The sequence below is a fragment of the Camelus dromedarius genome, chromosome 24, assembly GCF_036321535.1.
Source record: "Camelus dromedarius isolate mCamDro1 chromosome 24, mCamDro1.pat, whole genome shotgun sequence".
Lineage (NCBI taxonomy): Eukaryota > Metazoa > Chordata > Mammalia > Artiodactyla > Camelidae > Camelus > Camelus dromedarius.
In genome coordinates, this window is record NC_087459.1 from 13,256,690 (window position 1) to 13,282,244 (window position 25,555).

At 46.7% G+C, this 25,555-nt stretch overlaps 1 protein-coding gene across 4 annotated transcripts in view; it reads left to right on the top strand.

The window, feature by feature from the left end:
• The first annotated feature begins 2,235 nt into the window (after window positions 1-2,235).
• Window positions 2,236-25,555, top strand: part of ABCC1 (ATP binding cassette subfamily C member 1 (ABCC1 blood group)) — a 126,705-nt gene continuing 103,385 nt past the window's right edge. For all 4 annotated transcript variants that reach the window (XM_064478472.1, XM_064478471.1, XM_064478473.1 and 1 more), the window contains exon 1: window positions 2,236-2,365. In XM_064478472.1, coding sequence (XP_064334542.1) covers window positions 2,318-2,365 — 48 coding nt within the window. In that variant the 5' untranslated portion in view covers window positions 2,236-2,317. The remainder of the gene's footprint in view (window positions 2,366-25,555) is intronic.

Consider the following 25,555-nt stretch of genomic DNA (forward strand, 5'->3'; position numbering starts at 1 on the left):
GAGTGGAATTGCTGTGTCATCGTAAAGTTGTACATTTAGCTTCAACACAAATCGCCAAACTTTTTTCCAAAGTGGTTGAATCAATGTACACTTCTGCTGACAGGATGTGAGTTTGAGTTGTTTCACATCTTTGCCAAAACTTGGCGTTTTCATTTGTCGTTCATTCTGGTTGGTGTGTAATGGCATTTTGCTGGGGTTTTATTTGCATTCCCTGATGACTAATGATGTAGGGCACCTTTTCATATGTTTGCTCAGTGAGTCTTTGTTGAAAGAATGGATGAATAAAGAATTTGGATAAAAATGGAAAGAAATCTGAGGGTCTCTTACCCAGCTTAAAACCCATCACTGGCTCCCCACTGCTCTTGGGGCCAAGCTGAAATCCCTTCCTTGGCCAACAACATCCTGAATGCTCTGCCCCTTCTGATTCCTTCTGCCCTGATGAGTCCCTTCTGCTTCTCCTTTGAATTCCTGCCACCCACACTATCTTCAGGTTCCTCCAGGGATTCGCTCTGTCCTGCTTCATAGTTTTCCATAAGCTGTTTTCTTCACCACAGAACACAGCGCAGACTCATCACTTGTATCTCAGCTCAAAAGACTCTTCCTCCAGGAAGCCTTCTCTGACTTCCACTGCCCATAGACCAGGACCCTTTTAAACCCTCTTACTCCCATGTTTTCTTCCTAGCTTTTATCACAGCTGTAAATATCCTTAAAAAAAAAAAAGTGATTATTTGATTAACCAGTTCCTCTACCATAAAAAAAAATTAAAACCCCCCACAAGAAACCCCAACAATTTAACCTCCATAGGAGCATCTTTGTCTCAGCAAGATTTGGTATATAGTAAATGCTCAGTAAGTATTTATAAAATATATACATGTCAAAGCAACAGACCAAAGATCATTATCACCTGAAAGTAATTATCTCATAAAAACTGACTCACCCTTAGGGGAACCTAGGCCAATAAAAAAGTCACAGGAAACAATCCTATTCCCCCACCCTCCCTCCCTAGGTCATTTGGAGGGGTCTCAGATTCAATCACTGTTCCTGTTTTATTTGGTGCAGCTGGTGTGAGTATAATAAAAACCACACATTAGGCAGGGGATTCAGGAGGAGAGAAGGAACAAAGCTTCGGCTCCTAGATGCCAGCCCCAGTTTCTCTGTCACTGGCTGCCTGTGCATTAAACAGTTCTGAGGCAATATGGCAAAATGGTTAGCGTTATAATAAAGTCCTCTCTTCCCAACCAGTATACTGGGCTTCAAAGTTTATTTCAGCCACTTACTGTCTATATAATCCCTGACAAGTTACTCTGCCTCACTGCGCCTCAGGCTTCTCAACTGAAGATGGGGATAATAGTAGTACTCACTTCTTGGGGTTTCGGTGGGTATTACACAAGTTAATACATGTACATTGCTAAGAACTCAGCCTTCGGAAGCACCATGACTGTGTGTTCCTCTTAATTATTACTACATCTCTAGGCCTCAGTTTCTTTATCTCAGAGGTTAAGATCAATAACCTGGCCATTTCCCCAGTGCTGCAAAGAAGATTGAGAAAATGCCACAGCTGTTTGGGATGGAGATGGGGGCCCTCAGGCCATGAGTGTTCCAAGTCAGAGTGGGCATGGGTTTGAATCCCACTTCAGCTGCTTGCCAGCTGTGTGACCTTGGGCAAGTAGCTTCACCTCTCTGAGCCTCAGTTTCTCTATCTGTAAAGGGTAGATTAGTAAGAGTATCCGTCTCCTGCTGTTCTTGCATCAGCTCTGCAGGCTGGGTAAGCCCAGTGACCCTGGAGAAGCCACTCAACCTCTCTGCCTCTTGTTTTCTTCCTCCACGAAAAGGGAGTCATAATCGTGAAGTCCGATGAGGACACAGCTAAGGTGTCTGACACTCTCCGGGCTCATAGCGGGAGGAGTTCATGTTATTTCCCCCTGCTCATTATTATTATTGTTGCTGTCGTCGTCGTTGTTACAGCAGGATTTGAAAACTGGTGGCAGGGCCTGGACAGAAAGGTCCTGGAAGCATCTGGAGCGGCCTTCCCCGGGGCTTCTATGGGGTGGGTGGGTAGTGTCCGGGGCCACGGGATCGAAGCCGCACGGGTGCAGCCTCCCCACGCCGCCCTCGCCCGCCCGGCGAGGTGAGCGGGGCGGGGCCGCGCGGGGCGGGGCCGCCGCATCCCCGTGACGCGCTGGCCAACCAGGCGGCGTTGCGGCCCCGGCTCCCTCCGCCGCTGCCTCCCGCCCTCGCCGCCGCCGCCGCCGCCGCCGCCGCCACCAGCAGCCGGGCCCGTCCGCCCGCCGCTGCCCGCCGTGCCTGAGCCGGCCGCATGGCGCTCCGCGGCTTCTGCAGCGTAGATGGCTCCGACCCCTTCTGGGTACGTGCTCGGCGGCCGCCCGAGCCGCGTGGGGCTGGCGGCTGGTAGCGGGAGGGAGGGCGGTCGGCGGGCGGGGAGGCCGGCCGGCGGAGGGGAAGCGCCGTGCTGGGCGGGCCGGGCCCGCAGCCCCAGGCACCCTGCCGCCCCGAGCGCCGCGCTCCCGGCTCTGCAGCCGGCCTGGAGGATCCGCTTTCCACCCCGCCCGCGGCCAGCCCCTTCGGGGGTGTAATTGATGGGGGAAAACTTGGGTGACTCGGTTCCCGGGAGGCAGGGCGTTGGGGAGGGATTGCTTGTGCCGGGCTTTGGGGCTTCTGGGGAAAGGTGAGGGGCCAGAGCCTGGGAGAGGAGGCTGAAAAGAGGGGGCTCAAAATAGAAAAAAAACCCTTTCTATTTTGGGGTTCCCGTTCCAACTAAAAATAACCTCCCAGGGAAGGGGACTCCAGAGATAAGGGAGTGTCTCCCTGCTTAAGTTCCCCCATTTCCTCTGTAGGTTGAGGCCCCCCTTCACAAACTCTCGGTTACCAAAGGACTGAGCGGGGGAGGGGGTCAGGCTATAGAAAGGGGCTTCCAAGTGACTGGGTTGAGGTTTGCCTCTCCCCAGTTATTTTCCATCCACATTACTCTCCTGCTTACGTGTTTTTGTCACCTTATACTTTGTTTCTGCTTAATTACTTTGAGGGGAGTTTGGGGGAACAGGGGAGAATCAGCAAAGTTTGGGGTACAGCCAGGAAAGAAGGTAGGGCTACTCAACCCTGCCCTGTCTTGCGTGAGCCTAGGGTCTGGTTTGGGGTACAGCTGAGGATGCCCAGGATCCTGGTAGCGGTGGGCGTGCCGTTCCACCCCTGTAATTTGAGGCTTCTCTCTGTGGGGTCCCGCTTTGGGTTTTATCCCCTGGCACGGTTTCTTCTAAATGTTCTATGCTGAGCGTGGCTGGGTCCCTGCCGTCCACTCTCTGGTTTAATCCCCAGTGTCTTGGTCTTTAATTTCCCTCTAATGCGATTTGCCTCTGTTACAGGAAGCAATTCTGTGTCCTACCGTCTTGAGTAATTGGTAAACACGGTATGCAAATCTGGAAAGGATAGTTTTTCCACTTTATTTAAGAATCAGGAGAGAGAAACATCATGGGTTCTTTGGAGGCAGTGATTAGCATCCGAAAATATCTTGTTCTGTTTTGTGGTCCTCTCCTTGCAGACTGCATTTGAAGTGTTGAAAAGTCATCCTTGAGGGCCCCATGGGAAAGCTTTATTTTTTGGCGGTATTACTTGATAGAGCAACCAAACATATCTGGGTACGTCTTACATTTTCAGGCCAGTGGGATCTGAGATTTACTCTGGGGCTGGAAATAGTACAGATGCTTTGCATTCAGGGTCCAGGAATGATTGGAGGGCAGACTATTTGCAAAGTAGGATTCTACTTAGCAGAGAGGAAAATCTGAGGAGTCCTTGCTCCCCATACCAGGTGTAACAACAACAAGATGATTTCTGCAAAAAATCAGATGGGGAATCTGGTTTAGTGTTGCTGTGAACCCTGATGTATTTCCTTGTTTTTTTTCTTCTTGTAAATTACAGAGGGGAAAAAATAGGCGACCATAAATTAGATTTTGCACTGGGTTGTATTTTGTTGATGGCAGCTGGCAGTTGATGGCTAACCAGGTTTTCAGTTTTCCAAAGTTGAATGGGTTTGGGAGTGTCCTCTGTTTAGTCAGCTGAAGAAGCTCATCTGGGGGAAACCAGTTGTTTTTTCTCCTCTCAAGGACTTATACAGAAATTGCCAGGTGTTTGGCCTTCGCCGCTGCAGGCTCTTCCATCTTACCCAGTCCTTGGTCTTGCAGGCTTTCCTCTGCCCCTCCTCCCTCTGGATTTCTGGACTTGCCAGATGTCCCAGTTTTCGGAGGTGCCCTGGAACCAGAGTTAAAGAGCAGGCAGCTGGGACATGAGAATTTCCAGGTAGCAGGAGAAACCAAATAGAATAGAAAGCAAGCGACTAATGTGTTTTCCAGGGCGTACACTCAAGGGCAAGAGAGACTGGGCTCCCAGCCATTAGATAACTGTGTGACCTTGGACAAGCCAATATGCCTCTCTGGGCGTCAGTTTCCTAATCTGTAAAATAGGAGGAGCCCCCCTACCCCCGCCAAGGTCCCAGTCTCTTATTTGTTGAGAAGAGTAAGTGAATTCATCTGTGCCAGTGGCTCAGCCCATGCCCTGCACAGATTTAAGCAATCCTTATTATTATCCTCTCCAAAGATGACGTTGTATGTTTCGAGTTGCTTGTCCTTCCTGTGGACACATTTTTTCTTCCACTAGGGCATGGGATTGGGCCACCCACCCACTCATGCCGGGTTCCTCCCTTAACTAAGGTCATGTGTTTAGAAATCTGGGCGACTAGCCCACCTGAGACTCTTATCAGAGCTTTGTTCCTGGGCCTTTGCCTGCCTCTCAGCCCCAGGAAATGTCCAGAACAACCAGGATGGGGAGGAACCTGTGATGAGGGTTCGGCTGACTTACTGCCTTCACTCAGACAAATACTCCAGGATGGAAAACCAAGAGGACCTTCATTATCTAAATGGAAAATAGGGGCTGAGTTGACCAGCGCTTGGCTTGCTTTCTTTATTGGAGGTGGCTGGCATGGGGCAGGTAGGAAAGGCTGTTTTGTGGCTGATGTTTGAATGATGGTTAGGAGAGTGGGCTTGGGCCTCCCCTTGCGAGTTAATTTTTAAGAAAATATTTGTTTTTTAATACGTTGCATGTCCGGCATAGAAAAATCAGAAAATGTCCTAAAGTAAATGATAAGTTGGTAAGCAGTAGAGTAGAATGGTGGCTCTGAGCAAGTGCTCACATTCCTGGAGTTCAGATCCTGGCTCTGCAGCTTGGGCGACTTACTTTTTCCCTCCATACCTCAGTTTCCCCTTGTGGATAATGGCGGTGATAACACGGTACCAAGCGAATCCTTATCAGGTGCTTGGAATGCTGCCGCTGGGTATATAGTTAGCGCTCAGTCCATGTATGCGGTCCACTAACTGGAATTCTCCAGTTAATTTTTGTACCTACTGCTGCTGCTGGGAGTGGATGGAAGTGGCAGATCCGTGTCATGGTTCATGGCATCCTGCTTACCAGCCATCCTCCAACTCAGTAACCCCTGAAGTATTCGAATTAGCTGCCAAAGGGTGGGAGAAGAAGCTAGTAGAAGTTCCTCTTGGGGTAATGTCTGGCCTTGGAGTTGGTCTAATTCCTGCTGTAATAGCTCCTTTTGGCTTCACAACAATCTGTGAAGAGCCGTCCATTCTCCCAAGTTTTTCACTGGATTTTGGATTCATCACTTTGCCTTCATCCCCCTTCCTCTCTTCTCCTTTACACCCACCCCTCCTTCCAGTCTCCCCCCTCTCCCTGTGGAGTAGAGCCAAAGGGACCCTGGAACTGATGGGGTCCTCCCCTCTGCTCACCCTGCTTCATGGATGTTGATTCAGGCCCAGAATGGCAGTGTGACAAGGTAAATAAATGGCTTTGGGAGGAGAAAAGGGACTCAGAGAGGACAAGGCGGGGCAAAGGCTAGTCCAGGGTTCCCAGGCTGCGCTCCGGCCTTGCAAGAAGGAAGCCCCAGCGGCCCCTTTTGGCTTACAAGGAACCGTGATCTCCTTCCCCCAGGGGACCAGCTCTGACTGTGATAGTCTTGAGGGAGCCTCACCTCTGGAACTCGGTGGTGGATGAAAAAATCTCTTTCCGTTCGTGTTCTCAACTTTTTGGAACCGGTGTCTCCACCTGGGTGTCTCATGGGTGTCTCCAACTTACTGAATCCCGCACAGAACTTGGAGCCCTCCCCACCAGCACTCCCCCTCTTGGTTGATGGGAGCCCTGTCCTCAGAGGCTCAGGCCACAACCCCACATCTTCCCTGACTCCCCTCTTTCCCTCCCATTTCACATCTGCTCTGTCAGCAAATCCTGTTGCCCATTCCTTCAAAATGTTTCAAATCTTCCTGCTTCTCACAAGCCTCCCCAGCTGCCTCTCTGTCCAGAGCCACCATCAGCTCCATCCTGCGTTTGAACATTCCCACCTCAGTGCTCTCCCTGCTGTCCTCCTTGACTGCTACTGTCTAGGCTCAACCCAGCAGCCAGCAGGATCCTGTTAAAGACACAGGTCAGATCCTCTCCTCCTTCTGCTTAAAACCTTGTAGTGACTCCCCGCTTTCCTCAGGGTAAAAGGCAGAGGGCTTAAGGTAGCCTGTAAGGCCTGATAGCATCTGGCCCCATCACCTCTCTGACCACATCGCCTGCTACTTTCTGTCTCCCTCCGCTTCAGACACGCTGTCTACCAGGCTGCCTCGGGGCCTTTGCACTTACTGTTTCCCCTGCCCAGAATGCTCCTGCACCTTTCAATCCTTGTTTAGGTGTCATCTCAGGCAGCCTTTTCCTGACTCCCTGCCACTTTCTTGTCCTCCCAGTCCTTCCCCCACCCCACCCCTATCCCACACCACTTACTGCCATCTAATACACCAAATCTTTTGTTTATGTTGTCTGCTCTCTAAACTCCCACCAAAAGATCAGTGTCACAGGGGCAGGGGTTCTTGCCTGTGTTTGTTTTCATGGCCTTAATCCCAGCACCTGGAACAGTGCCTGGAACATAGATGCTCAGTAAATGTTCAGTGAACAAATGATATGAAGCTTTGGAATGACTTATGAGCCAAGTTGAAGCCTCTTTCCGGAGCCCTCTAAGGATGAAATAGTCACTCACCAGTCAGCATTGAATACTCAGGTAGAGTGAGCTTTCCAGCTTCCACATCTGCCTGCTTATATTTTATCTTGCAAGGGTCAGAACTGAGTCTTGTCTGTCTGTCCCTAGGACTCAGTGCCTTGCACAGGGTAGGCACAATTAACATTTGAATTTCAGTGTCTGAGGGACGGGTTCCATGGGTGTGGGAGGTTAGATCTAGCCCCTTAATATGCTGGTTTGGCTTTCTTTTAATTATGAATTACTGTAATTGCTACTATTTACCGATTGGAAGGTTTCACAGAAAAATCTAGATTTCTGACTTTGGCAAAATCAGAAGAGTTGATAGCATGAGGGCCTGCAGTTTTACATGGCAGTGGTCGGCTGGGGCTGTCCCTCCAGAACAGGCCTGCTCGCTCCAGGTTGCCACAATCCCCCGCCCACTTATTGCAGCCTTAATTCTAAGGCCCCGTGTCCATTGCCTTTTTTCATCGTGCTTTCTCACCTCGTCTGCTTCTCTCCCTGGTGGAACCCACCTGGCACCTATGTAGGCATTTGCATTGGCTTCTGCTTTGAAGCGCAAACTTTTGGTTAAGTGACTGGGGCTGATCTGGCTCACTCACTAGTTTGATGCTGCGAGTCTGGCTCGGTCCTGTGGGCAGGAGGGGGATGGGTGCACTCATTATGGATGCCCGGAGAACTTAAGGCAGGTGTCTGGTTTGGATGTTGGCTCCAGATTTTCATGGTGGGGTAAGGTCTGCATTTTATCAGACCTTAATGATCGGTAAAACTCTAGCCATAAAAACTTGCCCGAACATTTGGCAAAAAGAAATGAAGTGCTAATAACATGGGTTGGGATAATGACAAGGACTTGAACATCCTGAGGTGAGTGCTTCCCCCAACCTGGCATGGAAACTGGGGCAGCGTCCCCTCTGATGGGGGTGGGGAACCTCTCCTTACCTCTCCCAGGCTGAGGAAGCCAGTGTCAGGGAGGGATGGGAGGGGTGGAGCAGTTTCTTAGCCTGGCCGCTCTGGCTCTGGACATCTTGTGGGGTCTGCCCAGTGCATTGCGGACTGTCAGTAGCATCTCTGGTCTCTAACCCAGTAGCTTCTCCCCCTGTTTTGGCAACAAAAATGTCTCCAGACGGCGCTGAAGTTCCCCTGGGTGGCAGAGTCCTAGAGCCGCTGGTGTGGAGGAATCTGGAGGAGAAATCTGGGCAAGACTTTTGCATTTTCCAAAGAGTTTTGAGACTTGAACTTCTCACATAATTGGCTTATTGGGGTTGCCTTGGAGAAGCTTAATGAGACGGTGAAGAGGTTAAACTCCAATTAGGCAGAGAAGGAAGTTGCAGCTGTTTCCATGCTGTTTGCCTCTTTCCATCATGGGCTGGGCTTTTCTCCCCTAATCCATTCTGGTTGCGGGGAGTGTGTGTGAGGGTTGAATCCAGGGTGAAATGCCTGTTTTTAGAGGTTAGCTTTGAAGCATTGCTCCTTCATCTGAAACTGCCCCAGGATAGGTGGACAATTACAAAGTCAAGAGTACACTTAAGTGTCCCCTTGGTATAATTACGGGGTTCATCTGCTGGGGGAGGTTGCCAGGTTCCGGAAGCTGGGTCTGGATGACCAGAGAGGGTGGCATCCAGTACCCTCAGGTAGTAATTGAGGCTTTATGGGGCTTTTCCATTCCATCCCAGTGTGTTGTCTCTTTGAGAACCTCAGTTTACCTTTTATTGGCCTCTTGGGTAACTATCTGTGTGGGAATGCCTTCCTTTCTGGAGAGCATTTATCAAGTGCCTAAGTTTTCCCAGCACAGAGAACTTCAGCGTGCTCTTTAAACACTGGGTTCATTCTCTTGTTCTTCCCACAACCGTTTCTCACTCTTTCACTTAGTCAATCTTTTATTATTAATTGAGCATCTACTCTGTGCTTCTGGCACTGTTCTAGACCCTTCGGATACAGGCATGATCAAGCCGTGAACTGGGAAGAACTGGGGTGCAAGCTGTGATAGGAGTATGTCTAGGGAAGGCCTTTCGGAGGGGATGACATTTGACCTATGACTGGAATGGCAAAGCTGGCTGCAACGGGCTGGAGGAAGGGAGTACCAGATAGAGGGAACAGCAAGTACGGAGGCCCTGAGGTGCTTGGGGTGGTCAAAGGAACTGGAGAGCCTGTGTCATGAAAGTCTTGCCTGGAGCATCTGCAAAAACACAGAAAGCACTAATAAAATGGCTTGTGGTAATAATAAGGGCCTGGAAACTCCAACTAGGAAGCTTACTGCAGCTCGGAGAGGAAATAGAGTGATAGTCATCAGCTTCTGATCCATTTATGTTTGAGACTCAGGTTTTTAAAAAAAAAGTTTCTATTTTTAAGTCTCATCTGTTTCAGAACGGTAGCTGCACCATTCAGAGTCCGATCAAGTTGGGTTTCCCCACTGCTCTTAATTTCCCTCCAAAGGCTTTTCATGACCTGTTAAGATCTTGAAATGCTTTCCTGCGTGATTAAGATGACTTTCTATAGATCGCTAGAAAACTCTTTTAAAACTAGATGTTGAATTGATCTGGAAGCTCTTGCATGGTAACTTTTTCACTTGTGCTCTTTTAAAAAAGTATCTTGTTAAAAACTTTTTGAAAAAATGTTTTAAAATTCTAGAATAAAGCTATATTCTAGAAGAATATACAGGGAAAGTAAAAATTTCAGTACTTCCCCTACCGGTGCTGTGTTCACAGAAGACGCCATTGGTGGTAGTTTCTTACTTGCCCTTCTAGAAAAAGTCCGAGCATATGCAAATATGTCTGAAGAGTGAGAGGGAATGGGCGGGGGTGGGGGGGGAAGGTGGGCAGAAAATGAGAATGGGTATCTTTTTTTCCTCCCCAAATAGGTTCATATTCTAAATTACGTTCTGTATCTTGCTCCTTTCACTTACAAACCAGCGTGGATTTTCTTTCCATGCTAAGTCCTTGCAAATTGAAAGAAAAAGGAAATAATACTTCATTACAAGCCGTGCGTTCTTCCATTACGTGACCGTGCCGTGTATTCACCCAGTCCCCCCTCGGTTACCCTTGGGGTGGTTGGTTCCAGTTTTCTGCGTGAAGAACCCCGCCGCCTCTTTGCGCTCTGTGCCAGTAGGTGTAAGTGACTAGCAGAGTAAATCCCCCATGAGAAATTGCCGGGTTGGGGGATAGGTGCATTTTGAAATCTGATAGTTCTTATGTCAAGCGGCAGCTGTAGTTTATATTCCCATGAATGGACTCACCAGCATTTATTAAGCACCTGCTGTGTGTGCTTGGCATTTGAGGGCATTGGTTAAGCTGGGAATTGACCAGTCCCACATTGCTTCCCTGTGTATGAGAGGGTTTTGCCCAGCAGAGTTAAACCTTACGGTCCAGACAGTGCTTGGTTTTGGTCCAATTTTATAAAGAAATAAGTTTAAGTTTACACATTCTTCTCTGTTTAAGAAGTTCTTTTATGCCAACAGTTTAACAACATGTAAAAGTTTTACTTAAAATCCCACCATGCTAATACAACTCTGATTTATTTTTTACACATAAACCTTCTGGTTTAATTGTACAGTTTTCTGGTTCCCAAAGTGACACTCCTTGTGACAAAACACCACCAAGATATTTAAATAAAGTGTTAGCTCTGTCTCTAACCGGTAACTAAAGTATTCTTCCAGTTCTTTCTCTGTAATCATAGAAACGTTTCTAAACATAAATAATATGTTTAAAAATAAAATGGATTATGTTATAACCATTACTCTGCTTATTATTTTTTCTTAACATTTGGTACATGGTGATACCTAGAATGTCACTAGTAATTTTTTTAGCAAGTTATATAATATTCAAAGTTAAAAATTTGCTGTAATTTGTTCAGCTGTTTCCCAATTAATAATGTCACTTGTGTTATTTCCCATTTTTTTTTTGTTTCTGTAAACAATGCTCCAGTAAACATCCTTGTACACGGGTTCAAATTATGTAAATTTTAATTTTTAATGGGTATTGGCTGGTTATTTTTGAGAAAGATTGTAGCAAGTCCATTCTTAGCGACGGAGTGAAAACTCCCATTTCTCTGAATCTTTCCCGGCCGGGGACATGGCCAAATTTCTGTTAATTTGATGGATAAAAGATATATCTTATTTTCACCTGCATTTCCCTTAGAAGTTAGAAGCTGAACATGCTACGACATATTCCCTGGTGGTTTCACAGTTTTCTGTGCACGTCTTTCTTTCCGTGATCTTTTTTGTGCATCTTTACTCTGGTTTGCTTTTTCCTGTTCATTTACAGAGGTCTCGGTATGTTGGGAATCTTGCCCCTTTGTCTGTCGTGTGTGTTGCGCATATGTTTCCATCAGGTGGGCAGAAAATGAGAATGGGTATCTTTTTTTCCTCCCCAAATAGGTTCATATTCTAAATTACGTTCTGTATATTGCTCCTTTCACTTACAAACCAGCGTGGATTTTTTGTTGGTGTATTAACATCTGATTCTTGTCCAGGTTCTTATGTGGTCTTGCAAGGTTGCACTTGGAAAGTGTGTACCATTTTCTATCCCACGTTTTCATTTATTCTTGTAAGAATTTTCCCATGTTCCTGCACAACTTTTGTAATTACACCTTTAAATGTCCAAGCAATAATAGTTCCTGTATTGGTGGACTGTAATTTACTTAATCATTGCCTGTGGTTTGGCATTTAGGTTGCTGTTTTCCCCCTTCTTTTTGTTCCTTTTAAAGAAAACCTTGTAATGAATGTCATATAGCTTGTGCCGGTTGACTTATTTCCTTACAGCATATTCTTAGGAGTAGAGGGAATATCTCAAATCATTTGAAAACGTTTTGTCCTAGCTACAGCCTTGCTTGTTTTTTAAAAAAGTGTTGGCTCAGTTCTAGCAGGGTCTCTCAGAGTGCCCATCATTTTTGTTGTTGTTTTTATTATTATTAAGAGCTGATGAAAGGCAGTGCCTAGTCCCTCTGATTACCCTTACAAGCCGGGAGGCCAGTGGAAAGTTGGAGCTGCAGGGTGCTGGGCAAGGTGACCTGGAAGTTATAATTTAGTTAGGTTATCTAGGAGCCCTTTGATAAGGCTTCTTCCTCAAAATCATTAATTTCACTAACCCAGGGTCAAGGAGAAGAGACATGTGGTAGATTAGACTCTGAGGACTGCAGTTGCAGTGTAATGGGCCCCTTCATTTTTTTTTTTTTTCCCTGTTACTTCGGTCCACCGAGATCCCAAGGTTCACACTTGGTGCTGGGGGCAGGGCTGGCCCATTTCCAGGCTCACTTGCATGTTTGGTGGGGAGGGGTTGGAGAAAGGGCTCACCCCCTGGGTCAAACCCTCTTTATTCCCAAAGACGGTATGAGTTGGCAGTGGTGGTGAGAATACGAGCATTGGCCGCTGCAGGCATGGGGATGTGTATGGCTGGGGTCAAGAGACCAGGTTCAGGAGCCTGGGTTCGAAAATAGGTCCTGTGAGTTCTCAGTGTGCGACCTTGGGCCAGTTACTTAACTTCTGGGAGCCTCAGTGTCCTCATCCGTAAAGTGGGGATGATGATCATGCCATGGATCTTGTGGAGCTGTGGGGAAGAAAAGAGGCAAGATCTAGAGGATGCTTAGCAAAGCTCAGCAGGCCCTAGCTGCGGTTCTGAAGGAGGCCAGACAGTGGTGGACAGTTGGGGACAGGGCAGTGGGGATTTCTGGTGTGGCGATTCTCTTCTGGTTTATCATCTTACATCCTCTGAGCCTATGCGGACCTTCGTAGAATCAGGACGGAGCCCAGCCTGACCCCAGGGATTCAGACACTGGTCCCCAGCATCTGAGGATTCAGACTAATTCACCCAGTTGTTATAGGGTGTCTGTAGGATGTCTGGGTCTGGCTGAGGCATGCTGGGGTATCAGCTGCCAGCTCTGAAGTTGCACTGTTGGGTGGGGAAATTCATTCTGCAGATTTTCTTTGTAGTTTAGGATTAAGAGGACTTGCTTAACTACCTAAATCCATGACATATGAGTGAAGGTGGGCAATGACAGCTCTGAAAGCTGCTGACAGATGCATGCATACTTGGGAAGTTCCAGGTTTTCTGTTACTATAAACATGGTAGTGATTGAATTTCTTAAAGGGACTTTTTTCTTTTCTCTTATTCTCTTCTTTGTCTTGTATTACAAGAGGTACAGTATAAAATGAAACAGTACAGGAATGAGTATGGTAAAATGTGAAAATCCTCCATAATTAACACTCTTCTAGAGATCACCTCTTGTTAGCATTTTAATTTTCAGTCTCTTTTCTCTGCATATCCTAAGTATAAGGTATTTTTTAGATTTTTTTTGGGGGGGTAATTAGGTTTACTTATTTATTCTTAGAGGAGGTCCTGGGAATTGAACCCAGGACCTCATGCATGCCAAGCATGTGCTCTACCACTTGAGCTATACCCTCCCCCTAAGGTATTTTTTAAAAGCAGGAATTTCATGAAAACGTATTCTTTATTTTAGTTTTCATTTACTGTGCGTCTTGGATTTGATCCATTTTTAATTAACATATTTACTGGAAGATGAAATGTCAACATGAACCTAATTAAGTAATTTGCTAATAATTGTTCCCTCTCCAGGCAGTAGGATAGCCTTGTTTTTTAACTTCTGTATAAGGAGAATCTGGGGAAAATGTGAAGCAAGGTTGTGTGGGTGTTGGATGGACAGGTCTTCCAGCCTCTTGGGTGCCCCTTGCAGGAGACAGAACCTCTGAGGGTCAGTGCCCCAGACCCTTGGATTGCACTCAGAGGACAGAGCTCTTGCCCATTGGCCCTGTGGTCTGGCCCCATTTCAGTCGACGTTCTCTGAGGGTCTGCTGAAAATCCTTGCCCTGAATTTGATACTGGGAATCCAAAGATGTGCAGAGCAGAACTCCCGGCCATCCTTGAGCTTCCAGTCTTGTGAGGAGGTTGAACAAATGACTGGAAAATCATAGCCGTGAAGTGCTGTGAAGGGGAGCTCTGTGCTCAGGGAGTGTGGTGGGGGGCGAAAGAGGGAGGGGTATGATCTGATTGATCGAAAGAAAGGAGAGCCTATATGAGGATATAGGTTTGGTTGTTGTGGCAAAGACCCCCCCAAAACAGTGGCTTAAGATAGAAGGTAATTTCTCTCTGGTGTAAAAATCCCAGCTTAGTGTGGCAGCTCTGTCCCTGAGGGTGTCAGGTGCCCAGGCTCCTCCCATCATGCTGCTCTGCTGTCCCCAGGTGCTGCCCTCATTGTGATCAGGATGGTGCACCTCCACACCCACATTCCAGCCAGAGCCAAAGGGGCAGAAGGGTGCAACCCAGAGGTCACTCACATCACTTCTGTTCATAACCCATTGGCCAGTGACTAGTCTCATGACCACATGTAGCTGCAAGAGAGTCTGAGAAATGTAGTTTCCTTTCTGGACAGACTTGTACGCAGCTGAAGATTGTGTCACTAGGGGTTAAGGAAGAATGGATATTGGGGTACAACTATCAGTTTATTACATAGGCAAAAGCAGAAGGTAAAAGTGTTCTAGGCAGTGGGAAAAGTGTGCACAGAAGCTCCAGTTTAACAAGGAAGGCTAGTGTGGCTAGAGCTGGGAGAGAACGGGGTGGTCTGGACTTCTAGACTTGGATCCTCTGGGAAGTCTTGGTTGCTTGCTTTTCCCTCTCCTCACTTAGCCATTAGCTCCAAGGCAGCGGTATTTCAAATACAATCCTTAAAGGCAGTTTCCTTTCTAAGTGTTGCAAATAACCCAGCTAAATCAGTTCTAGTCCTTATCTCTGTTTTGCTATGTGACTTTGGTAAGCTTATTTTTGTAAAGAAAATAGCATGCATCAAAGATTACTCTATGTCAAGTAGTGGGCTAAGCCTTCTCTCTATGTACATTTTTTAGGCTCACAGTAATGCTGGGTACATGCTCTTATCCCTTTTTGATGGGGAAACTGAGGCACAGTTAAACTTGCCCATGTTCACACAGCTAGGGATGTGATAGTATTCAGACCCTCCAGTTTGACCTCAGAGCCTGTCCTCTTCCCGACACTGTCTCACCCTCAGTCATTTGTGTGTAGTCTTCATGATTTTGACATTTATATCTCACTTCATACCCGTTAGGATCACATTTGGCAGCAAGAAACAGAAATCATAACTCCAGTAGCCTAAACATAAAAGTATTTATTTTTTTATGTATCAGGAGGTCCAGTACCTCTGGCGCTTGCTGGCATTGGATTAGCGACCCATTGGTGTTAGGGCTGACACCATTTTCTCTGTCTTTCCCTCAAGGCCCCAAAATGGCTGCTACAGCTCTAACCATCACATCTAGGTTCAAGGTAGGAATAGAGAAGGACCACACCAGCCTCAGCTATCTCTTTCTATTCAGGAAAGTAAAAATCTTCCCCCAAAGCCCTTCTGGCACTGTAGACGTCTCATGTCTCCTTGACTAGAGCTGGATCACATGACCACCTCCAGCTACAAGGGAGGCAAAGGAAACGAGCCTTTGGTTTTATGCTTCTTGAGTGGGAGGCAGTAAGAGACAAGGGAGCTGGGAAAGGCTATTGAGTAATCTTGCCAGTTGTGTCTACCACATTTATTAAACACTTTTCTTTAAATAAGTTCACTTTTTTTTTAAAACCTAAAAAAATTTATCCCAAAAGGAATGTTCATATCACTTTAGAATTTTATGAAGTCACAGGTTTTTGTATTCGCCTAATAGCTATTAAATATGTCACTACTAAAATGAGAAAATAGGATACTCTGCAAACTGCCTAGATCAGTGGTTCTCAACCCCAGGTATTTTGCCCCCAGGGGACATTTGTCAGCATCTGGAAACATTTTTGTTTGTCACAACTGGAGGGAAAGTGCCACTGGCATCTAATGGGTAGAGGCCAGGGATGCTGCTGACATTATACAAAGCACAGGGAGGCCCCCAATAACAAAGAATGATTGGGACCCAAATGTCAATAGTATGAAGGTTGAGAAACCCTCGCCCAGACTCAGACCACGTGCTGCCATATTTTGGACAAGTCCAGGATTTGTTAGTCACTCAACACTCTCCGTGCAGTTCTGTTTTCTCCTTGGGAGACTGTGTATCAGGAACACTTTACATCTGTGGCTGCTTGTACTTTTCAGGCCTGTTCCCACAGCTCATATCAGATCTCCAGTAAACCTGAGAAACAGTTGACATGTGAATTCAAGATGTTGCTCCTCCCCCGGTGCCTTGTAGAAATTAGGCAGCTTACGGACCCGGAAGTCGTTAAAATAAGAACCCTTTTGCCAGGCAAATCCTATCTGAGTGCGTGTTTCAGAAAGAAACTGTGCCCGCAGAGAGGATTTCTCTTGTGGGGCCACGCAGAAACCACGGCTCTTCGGAAAGGGTTGTACGAACTTAGTTGAGTAGGAGATTTTTTTGCGTCCTCTCTGCCTGGGTTTGGCAAAAACAACATGGCCTGGGCAAGGGCCTGGGGAAGGAACTGTGGAGACAAGAAGGCAGCTGGCAGATGGAGATTATCAGATCAGGCTGCTGGTAGTTTTGCCCGAGGTGGCCTGGTCAGGTAGCTTGACAATTACACTCATCCCTCCACCCCAACTCCATTAAAGTTAATTGAGTTGTTGTGGAGCGGTAGTGAGGAGGCGGGCGGGGGTGGTGATTGCCTCTCTCCTAGGGTTAGCTTGACTAAGAAATAAGGGCAGTTTTCATTTTTCTTCTTGATTCTGGAAACTTAGTAAAAAGCCTCTTGCCATCTTTCATGGTGCAGTAAGATTAGAGAAGAGGCCAGTCTGAAAGAGGCCCACCGCATCTCATCAAATCCAAGAGGCCGGCCGTTGTGACATGCATCCTAACTTAAGAGATGCTAATGGGCGGTGTAAATGTGGCTGGCAGAGGTGGTAGGATACATTGACTGAGAGACACAGATCTATGATTGTGTGAAGAAACACAGGCCTTAGAATTAATGCAGCATGACGAAAGTTCCTAGTCCCTCCCTCTTCTGTGTATTAATCCTCCTGTTGCTGAAAGTCTGATGCCAAGTGCTGGGGACACAATGTGGCAAGTGGAACCTGAGCCTCCCTGTCTCATGGAGGCCAGTAGTGAAGGTGCAGAGGAAAATAGCCTCACAGGGAGTCAGAGAGTAGCCTGTGTTCAGATCCTGATTCTACTGCTTGCCAGCTGTGTGACCTCGGTCAAGTGACTTTACCTCTCTGTGCCTTCGGGTTCTCATGTGTGCAAAATGAGGATAATGGTAGTGCCCACCGGACAGAGTGGTAAAATTCAGTGAGTAAATATACAGGGAAGGTGCTTGCCCTGTTACTGTAAAGTGCTGTTACCAGTACCATTGCTCTGTGGCCGCTATGACCATCTTCATCATCATCATTATTTTTACACAGCAGTCCCCGCTCTGGTCCAAAGAGAAATCTGAGGATCTGGGAGGAGGCCAAAGTGGAAAAAGTACTGGACAGCTGCGTAGGCCCGTAGGTTGGCCCCTGACTTAACCACAGTTAACTTCTGGTCTTCTGGGTAACACAGCCTCCTGGGGCCAGGCCAGGAAGCCTTTTTATCCTGTGCCTCAGTTTCCGCATCTGTGAAATGGAGAGTCGTCATAGGCCCTGTCTCCCCGTAGGTTTCTTTTAGAGATCAGACAGGTTGAGACTGCCCGGGTCTCTTTAAGGACTTGCTATGAGGGTATCTAAACATCTCCTGGGAAAAAAAGACCTCCCCTTCCACATCCCCTGCCCACAGCACCGGCTGTTCCCCTGAGTTGGGATCTCCCCTAAACCCTTAACCACAGCTCATAGGTAGACTGTGTCCCTGCTCTTGTTCTTGGTCTGCTTTCACGTGTGGGTTAAAACCCCTCATCAGAGGGCGTATTCCCAGGTGGCCAGTGCCTGCCCCTCTCTCCTGGTGGCCTCTCCAGGGCTGGGGGTGGTTCATGACAGCTGGGTCATTTTCAGCAGGAACCCCTACTGCTGTTTGCTTGGCTCTTGCGTGTCTGAGAGCTTCCTGGTTGTCACTGTGACCGGCCCTGCATGAGAAAGTCGCTCCTTTGCTTGCTGTTTGAGTTATTTCCTTTGGACCTGTGCCCATAACTAGGATTGTTGGGTCACAGACGGGGACAGAGTCTCAGGCTTTTCTTTGTCCATTTCTGGGTTGCTTTGCAGATAGATGTATTCACCCCTCCTTCCATTTGTTGAACGAGTCTTTAATGAGCATCTCCTCTGTGTGACTAAATTAAAAAGACAGGATGCTGCTTTGGGGAGGTTATAGGTAAGAGGAAAGAGACACTTAGACCTCAACAGGGAAGCACTTGGTAGTGCAGACTTGCAGGGCCTTCCCTAAGCTCCAGGGATGTTCTAAGCTCTGTATAAGTGCTAATGATTTCACCCCGACACTTGTGGAGTAGGGACTGATGGGGAAATGAGGACAGAGAGAGGCGAAGGCAGCCAGCTGGTAGATGGCAGGGCTGAATTCAAACCCAGGCTGTCTGGCTCGAGTCTGGACAATAACCCCTGGTGCCCCATAAACAGAGGGGGCGCTGAAGGAAACACACAGGATTTGGTTCTAGTGAAGAATGGGGGAGGGAGCACTTTAGACGGGTAGGCCTCTCCTCCAGCGTCACAGGAAGGATGAGAAGGAGCTGGCTAGGCCAACAGCATTCCAAATCTGGAACAGCTGGTGGGAGGCCCCGCGGTAGGGAAAAGGTGGGTGAGATTGGAGAACACTGAGGAGGCCATCACGGCTGGAGCATCAGAGATTGGGGGAGAGGATCGTGGCTGAAGTGGGGGCATGACCGTGCCTCACAGGACCCAGTGAGACTGATGATAATAACTAACACTCGTGGTGCTCACTGGTCCCAGGCACTGTACAAAACACTTTCCATTTAATCCTCGAAACAACTCTATAAGGCTAATAGACTGCTATCATCACCCCCGTTTTACAGATGGGGAATCTGAGTCCTGCAGAGGTTGTGACTTGCCCAAGATCACCCAGCTCATATGTAGCAGAGCTGGGATGAGATCCCAGCTGTTTGGCCCAGAGTCTAGGCTCTCAAGGGTGGCACCACTTCTGCTGTGAATGGAGTTTCCCCAGTTGTCACCATAGTAGCCTGTTTGACAGTAGCTGTTGTGAGTGCTTCCAGGTCAGTGGCGTGGTAGGAGGACTCCGGTGGGCCAGAGTGGAGTCTTTCCAATACACTGTGCCAAATGACTCTGGCTAAGCCTGGAGCCAGACAGATGAGAGAATGTCTCCAGGGGGGGCTTTAGCATTCCAGTGGGGGCCTTTATGAGCTCTTGTACTCACTCCAGCAGTGATGACGACAACAGTAATTTGGTGGAAGTAGCAGCAGCAAGCTCAACCACCCAGTGGCCACCCCCTCCCTTAACACTGAGTATTAATAGTCCAATGAGAGGTGAGCGGCTCCACATCAGAGAGGTAGAGTGTTTTCCCCAAGGCCACACAGCCTGGAAGCAGTGCTGATAGGATTCAGGCCTAGGCCGCCTCCTCCAAAGCTTGTGGTTTTGACCACCAGGTCGTGGTCCTCCCTTCAGCAGTGCCTGCTCCCGGGCAGTGTGCACTGTGACGCCGCCTGGTGCGGACAGGGGAGCACAGAGTTCAGATTTCAGTTCGGTGTGGGGAGACCTGGGGATGATGGGCGAGCTGGGACACTCCTTGGGTTGGAAGGCTCTGGGGCGGGTGACCAAGATGGTGTTTCTGGAGGATTTCTTTTGAGGATGAGAGTGACTTTCCCAGTTTCCTGTTCTTTGTTCTTATTCAAGAGAAGAGAATGAGAAGGCGGAAATCTTCCCTCTCGGTTTCACAATTCCTCGGAGCTGTTGCAGCGTGTGGGTGATGCAGCACTTTTCCTGGTGGGAATCCTGAGTGATGCTCCACTTAGCTTTGCTTAACTCAGTCAAGCTCTGGCCTGTCCTCCCAGCGCTGTTTGTGACCCAGTCCCCTCCTGGCACTTTGTTCCACTTCTTGACACATGCCCTAAGCTTGTCCAGCGACAGCCATCCGTCCTGCTGTGTTCCCCTATTAGAGGGCCGTTCCCGCCCATCTCCACATTGGCGAGTCTTGCCCCCTCCCCTTGGATTTTACCTATTTCAAGAAGCCTGCTCTGTGTTCCCATGTGGAAATAACAACAGTGACGGTAACTTCCACTAATAGAGTAGTCATGGCACCCATCCTTCGTCACGTGCATACTTTCTCAGGGAAGCAGGACCTGCAGCAGGGAGCCAGCCTGCCTGCATTGAAGTCTACTTTGGCCACAAGGATGTGCCGCCTTGGGCAAGTTCCTTTACCTCTCTGTGCCTTGGTTGCATCCTCTGCAAAATGAGAATAATAGTTCCAACTTCACAGGGTTGGGGTGAAGATGAAATAATGTAATGCGTGCATTTAGTCTTCCCAATGACTGAAAAACAGGTATTATCCTTGCCACGTGGACGAGAAAGTGGAGTTTTCTTCCCGTTCAGTTTGTAAATTAACCCTTCTCTTTTTTCTGGATGTGTCTTGCCATTTATGTGTCTGTCTTCGATGACTTGGTGCTTTCAAACTCTCTTAACCATTTATGTACCTGTCGTACCCTCTGCACAAAGTTCTAAGCTTCTTAAAGGCAGGATACTGATGTGGATGTGTGTGGTTCTCGCCTGTTACAAAGTGGGGCTTAGTAAATGTGTAAGGTGAACGGATGGGCAGGGGGACAGGTCTTTAGTGTCGCTGGGTATTGGTGGCAGGAGTGAGGCCAGATGGAAAAACTGTTAGGGCAGTGGATCAAAACTGGGGCAGTTTTGCCTCTAGGGGACATTGACAACATCTAGAGACATTTCTGTTGTCATGACTAGGGGCTGAAAAGAAGGTGTTTCTGGCTTCTAGTGGGTGGAGCCCAGGGATGCTGCCAGACACCCCACAATGCACAGAACAGTCTCACAATAGAGAATTAAATGGCCCACAATGTCTCTGGTGCCAAAGGTGAAAAACCTTCGGTTAAGGGAACAGATAATCTAGTTCCAACCAAGATAGCAATGGGAAAAGACATCGCATTAACATTTTTTTAACAAGTGCAAATGAGTCCTGTCTAGATGTAGCCTCTTACTGAGGTGATAAAGTGGGGTCTATGTTTGTTTATTAAATTTTTTGAAGGGTGTTAGGTTTCTAAAGACAGCATATGTAGGGTGAAGATTTCACACAGTCAAAATGACTGTGGGTCTTATTCATCTTTTTTTTACAGCTTTATTGAGATACGATTCATATGCCGTGTAATTTGCCCATTTAAAATGTACAACTAGGCAGCTTTTAGTATAGTCACAGAGCTGTGCATCCATCACCACAGTCAATTTTGGAACATTCCATCATTCCATTTATTCATTTCTGTGTCCTTAAGACCCAGCGGGGCGTGTGCCTGGTGGGATCACAAGTGTTGGCTGCATCCAGTGTACAGCTTGCTGAGACTTATTCCAGTGTCAGCACGTAGATTCCACAGGTGCTTACCGGGTGCCTGTCACGTGCCAGGAGCTGCAGCTGCAGCGAGTCGGAGTGATGTACATCGAGGAACCAAACCTGGGCATTCACTGCCCTCGCCGAACTGACCATTTAGGGGGAGAGAGGGATGCAGAAAACATAATGTCTTAAATTATTAGCTTTAGATGGAACCATCAGAAATTGCTGGCATTCAGTAATTCTTGATCTACATCTGGAGTTGGCAAACTTTTTCTATAAAGGGCCAAGTTATAAATATTTTAGGCTTTGCAGGCCAAGAGGCAGAATTGAGCCACACCCTTGGTAAAGGTAAATTGTTGTTTTTATATTTTAAATTAAAAAAATAGTGAAATCCATTCCTAGTTCGGGGGCTGTACAGAAGCCAGTGGTGGGCCAGGTTTGGCACGTGGGTTGTAGTTTGCCAGCCCCTGGACTATGCAAATGGCAGTTCATATTGGTTCGTCTTAGTCGTATATTAAACATAATGTATTATATACTGTATTGCATATTCTATAACTAGTGTAATGTAAAGTATTAAATAAGATGATATACAAACACTGAGAAACAAATAATATCTGAAAGAAGTATTTAATGACAGTGTGGTGAGTGTCCTACAGGACACATAGTGTTCCATGAGGTAGTTAAATGTGGGATTTGATGTGTTTGAGCAGGGCTTGGGGAGTTGGGCAGGCCTTCCTGAGGAAGGGGTGTTTCAGCTGAGAATTGAAGGATGCCTCTGAGTTGAAGACAGGGCAGTGAGGGGAGAAGGGCTATGAGCAAGAGAACTGGCTGTGCAAAGGCCCTGAGGCATAGGGTGGTCCATGAACAGTGAGCTAGGGCTAGACCCAGAGGCTGTGGTGAGGGGTTTTAGGCAGAATGATGGGATTGGGGTTGTTATCCCCTTGATTGCTGTGTGGACTAGAGGGGGATTGAGTGACCTGTTAGGAGACTGGGATGGAATAAACATTCTTCAGGTATGGAATGAATCAAATCAGTCACATATCTTCTAGTGGTGCATCACTTTTTTCTTACATTATTTCAAATTATAATTCAAAATGATTTTGTATTTGTCAAAGGTCGTGACTATGTCTTATTCTACCAAACCCATGTGATCTCATTTCCTTGATGGTTTCTCTACTTTTCAGTGGCTTACTGAGCACTGCCCAATAGAAATATAACACAGGCCACATATGGAATTTTAATTGTCTGGTAGCTACGTTAAAAAAAAAAAAAAGGTGAGGTGGAGAGGGTGTGAAGAAAAGGGAACCCTTCTATACTGTTGGTGGGAATGTAATTTGGGGCAGCCTCTATGGAAAACAGTGTGGAGAGTCCTTAAAAAACTAAAAATACAGTTACCATATGATCCAGCAGACCCACTCCTGGGCACATATCCAGGGAAAACTCCAATTCAAAAAGATACCTGCACCCCAATGTTCACAGCAGCACTATTTGCAATAGCCAAGACATGGAAACAACCTAAATGTCCATCAACAGATGAATGGATAAAGAAGTTGTGGTCTATATATGCACAATGGAATACTACTCAGCCATAAAAAAGAATGAAATAATGCCATTTGCAGCAACATGGGTGGAAATAGAGATTATCATACTAAGTGAAGTAAGTCAGACAGAGAAAGACATATATCACTTATATGTGGAATCTTAAAAAAATGACACAAATGAACATATTTACAAAACAGAAAGAGACTCACAAACATAGAAAACAAACTTATGGTTACCAAAGGGGAAAGAGGGCGGAGGGATAAATTGGGAGTTTGGGATTAGCACATACTAACTACTGTATACAGAATAGATGAACAACAATGTCCTGCTGTATAGCACAGGGAACTATATTCAAGTTTTGTAATAAAAAAGAATATATATATAACTGAATCACTTTGCTGTACACCAGAAACTGACACTATGTTGTAAATGAACTATACCTCAATTTTAAAAAAAGGTGAAATGATTGTAATAATGTATTTTATTTAACCCAGTGTATGCAAAATATTATCATTTCAACATGTATTTTTTTTTTCTTTTTTGTACTAAGTCTTTCAAATCTGGTGTGTGTTTGACAGCCCATCTCAATTTGGCCTTGCTTCATCTTAAGGGCTGAATAGCCCCAGAAGGCTAGGATTCCTGTATTGGACACTGAAGGTGTAGGTGATATATTTTATTTTGTTATAAATTAAGCATTATATAATATTTATAGAGCTGTAAACCTCCAAGAATTACATGCTCCTTTATTTACTGATTCCTCCCACCTTTACTGAGATAGTTTTGACATACAACATATCTAAGTTTAAGCTGTGCAGCGTGATCATTTGATATACGTGTTTATTGTGAAATGATTGACACGATTGGTTAGTTAACACCTTCATTCCCTCACATTTATTACCTTTTTTGTTTTCATTTTATGGTGATAATTTTTAAGACCTACCTTCTTAACAGTTTTCAAGTATACAATACAGTGTTATTAACTGTCATCACCATACTGTACATTAGGTCCCCAGAACTTACTTGTCTTATAGCTGAAAGTTTGTACCCTCTGACCAACATCTCCCCATTTCCCCCAGCCCCTGGCAACCACCACTTGACTCTCTGTTTCTCTGAGTTTTTAGATTCCACATATAAATGACAGCATGGAACTGTTTGTCTTTCTCTCTCTGACATTTCACTCAGCCCAGTGCCCTCAAGGTTCGTCTGTGTTGTCACCAATGGCAGGATTTCTTTTATTTGTGGCTGAATAATGTTTCATTATGTGTATGTATGTGTGCGTGTGTGTGTCACATTTTCTTTACCCATTAATCCTTTGATGGGCATTTAGCTGTTTCCTTGTCTTGGCTGTTGTAACTAATGCTGCAGTGAACACGGGGTGCAGATAGCTCTTCGAGACGGATTTCATTTCCCTCGTGTGTATTTCGTCATGTTTTAAAGACTGCATTTCCATAGGAATTACTGGGTCAGCGTTTATCTTTAGCTTTGGGATTCTCATTGAGTATCTCCAGGTTATCACACTTAACCTGGGCCACCTTGTTTTCCGCCCGTGGAGCTTACGAGCAATTAAGTGAAGCCGTGTTGGTCTTTGGGTTGGGCTGTTCGTGTTTTCTTTGGCTTAAGGAGTAATTTCTAAGGGAATTCATTCTGTCATTGTATCATTGTTTGGAATAGCAAAAGCTTGGCAGCCACCCAAGTGGCAGGCAGTGGGAACTGTGCAGAGGGGACGTGCTTATGGGGAAGAGGGAGGCAGAGTAATGTTTTACTGTTTGCCTTTATGTATGTGTGCATATATACATATATATACACATATATATACGCACACGTATTTCACACATATTTAAATTTGAGTCATATGTTGCCTATTACGTGAAACTTAAAAATGAATGAATATTTTCTGCTGTTCCCAGCTCCTGTCATTCTAAGCAGCTCCCCTGTAGGGGAGACAGGGATGTAAGCCATCCTTCCGGAAGGTGTTAGAAGCGCCCTGGGCCAGCAGGACCCAGGACCTCATGGAGCAGGTGCTGTGGGGCTGAGTTTGACTCAGAGCAGGGCGAAGGGCTAGGGCAGGTGAGGTGGGGGCTGCGGAGTCCTGGGGAGGGTCAGCTCGCTGGGGGTACCACCAGCCCTTGTCTCCTGCCAGCTTTCTGCTCTATGAGTTTTCTGTGGCTGCTGTCACAAATCAATGCAAACGTTTGGCTTAAAGCAACACAGATTTATTCTCTTATAGTTCGGGAGGTCAGAAGGCCAAAATACAGTGCTGGCCTGCCTTCTGGAGGCTCTCAGGGAGAACCCACTTCCTTCCCTTTTCCAGCTTCTAGAGGCCACCTGCATTGCTTGACTCGTGGTCCTGCATCACTCTGACCTCTGCTTTTGTCATCACATCTCCTCCTCTGACTCCATCCCTCCTGCCTCCCTCTTTTACCTTGTAATTTCCTTGTGAGTCCCTGGGGCCCACCTGGATAATCTCCCATCTCAAGGTCCTCAACTTGATCGTGTCTGCAAAGTCCCTTTTGCCACGTAAGGTAGCATCCTCACTCATTCTGGCG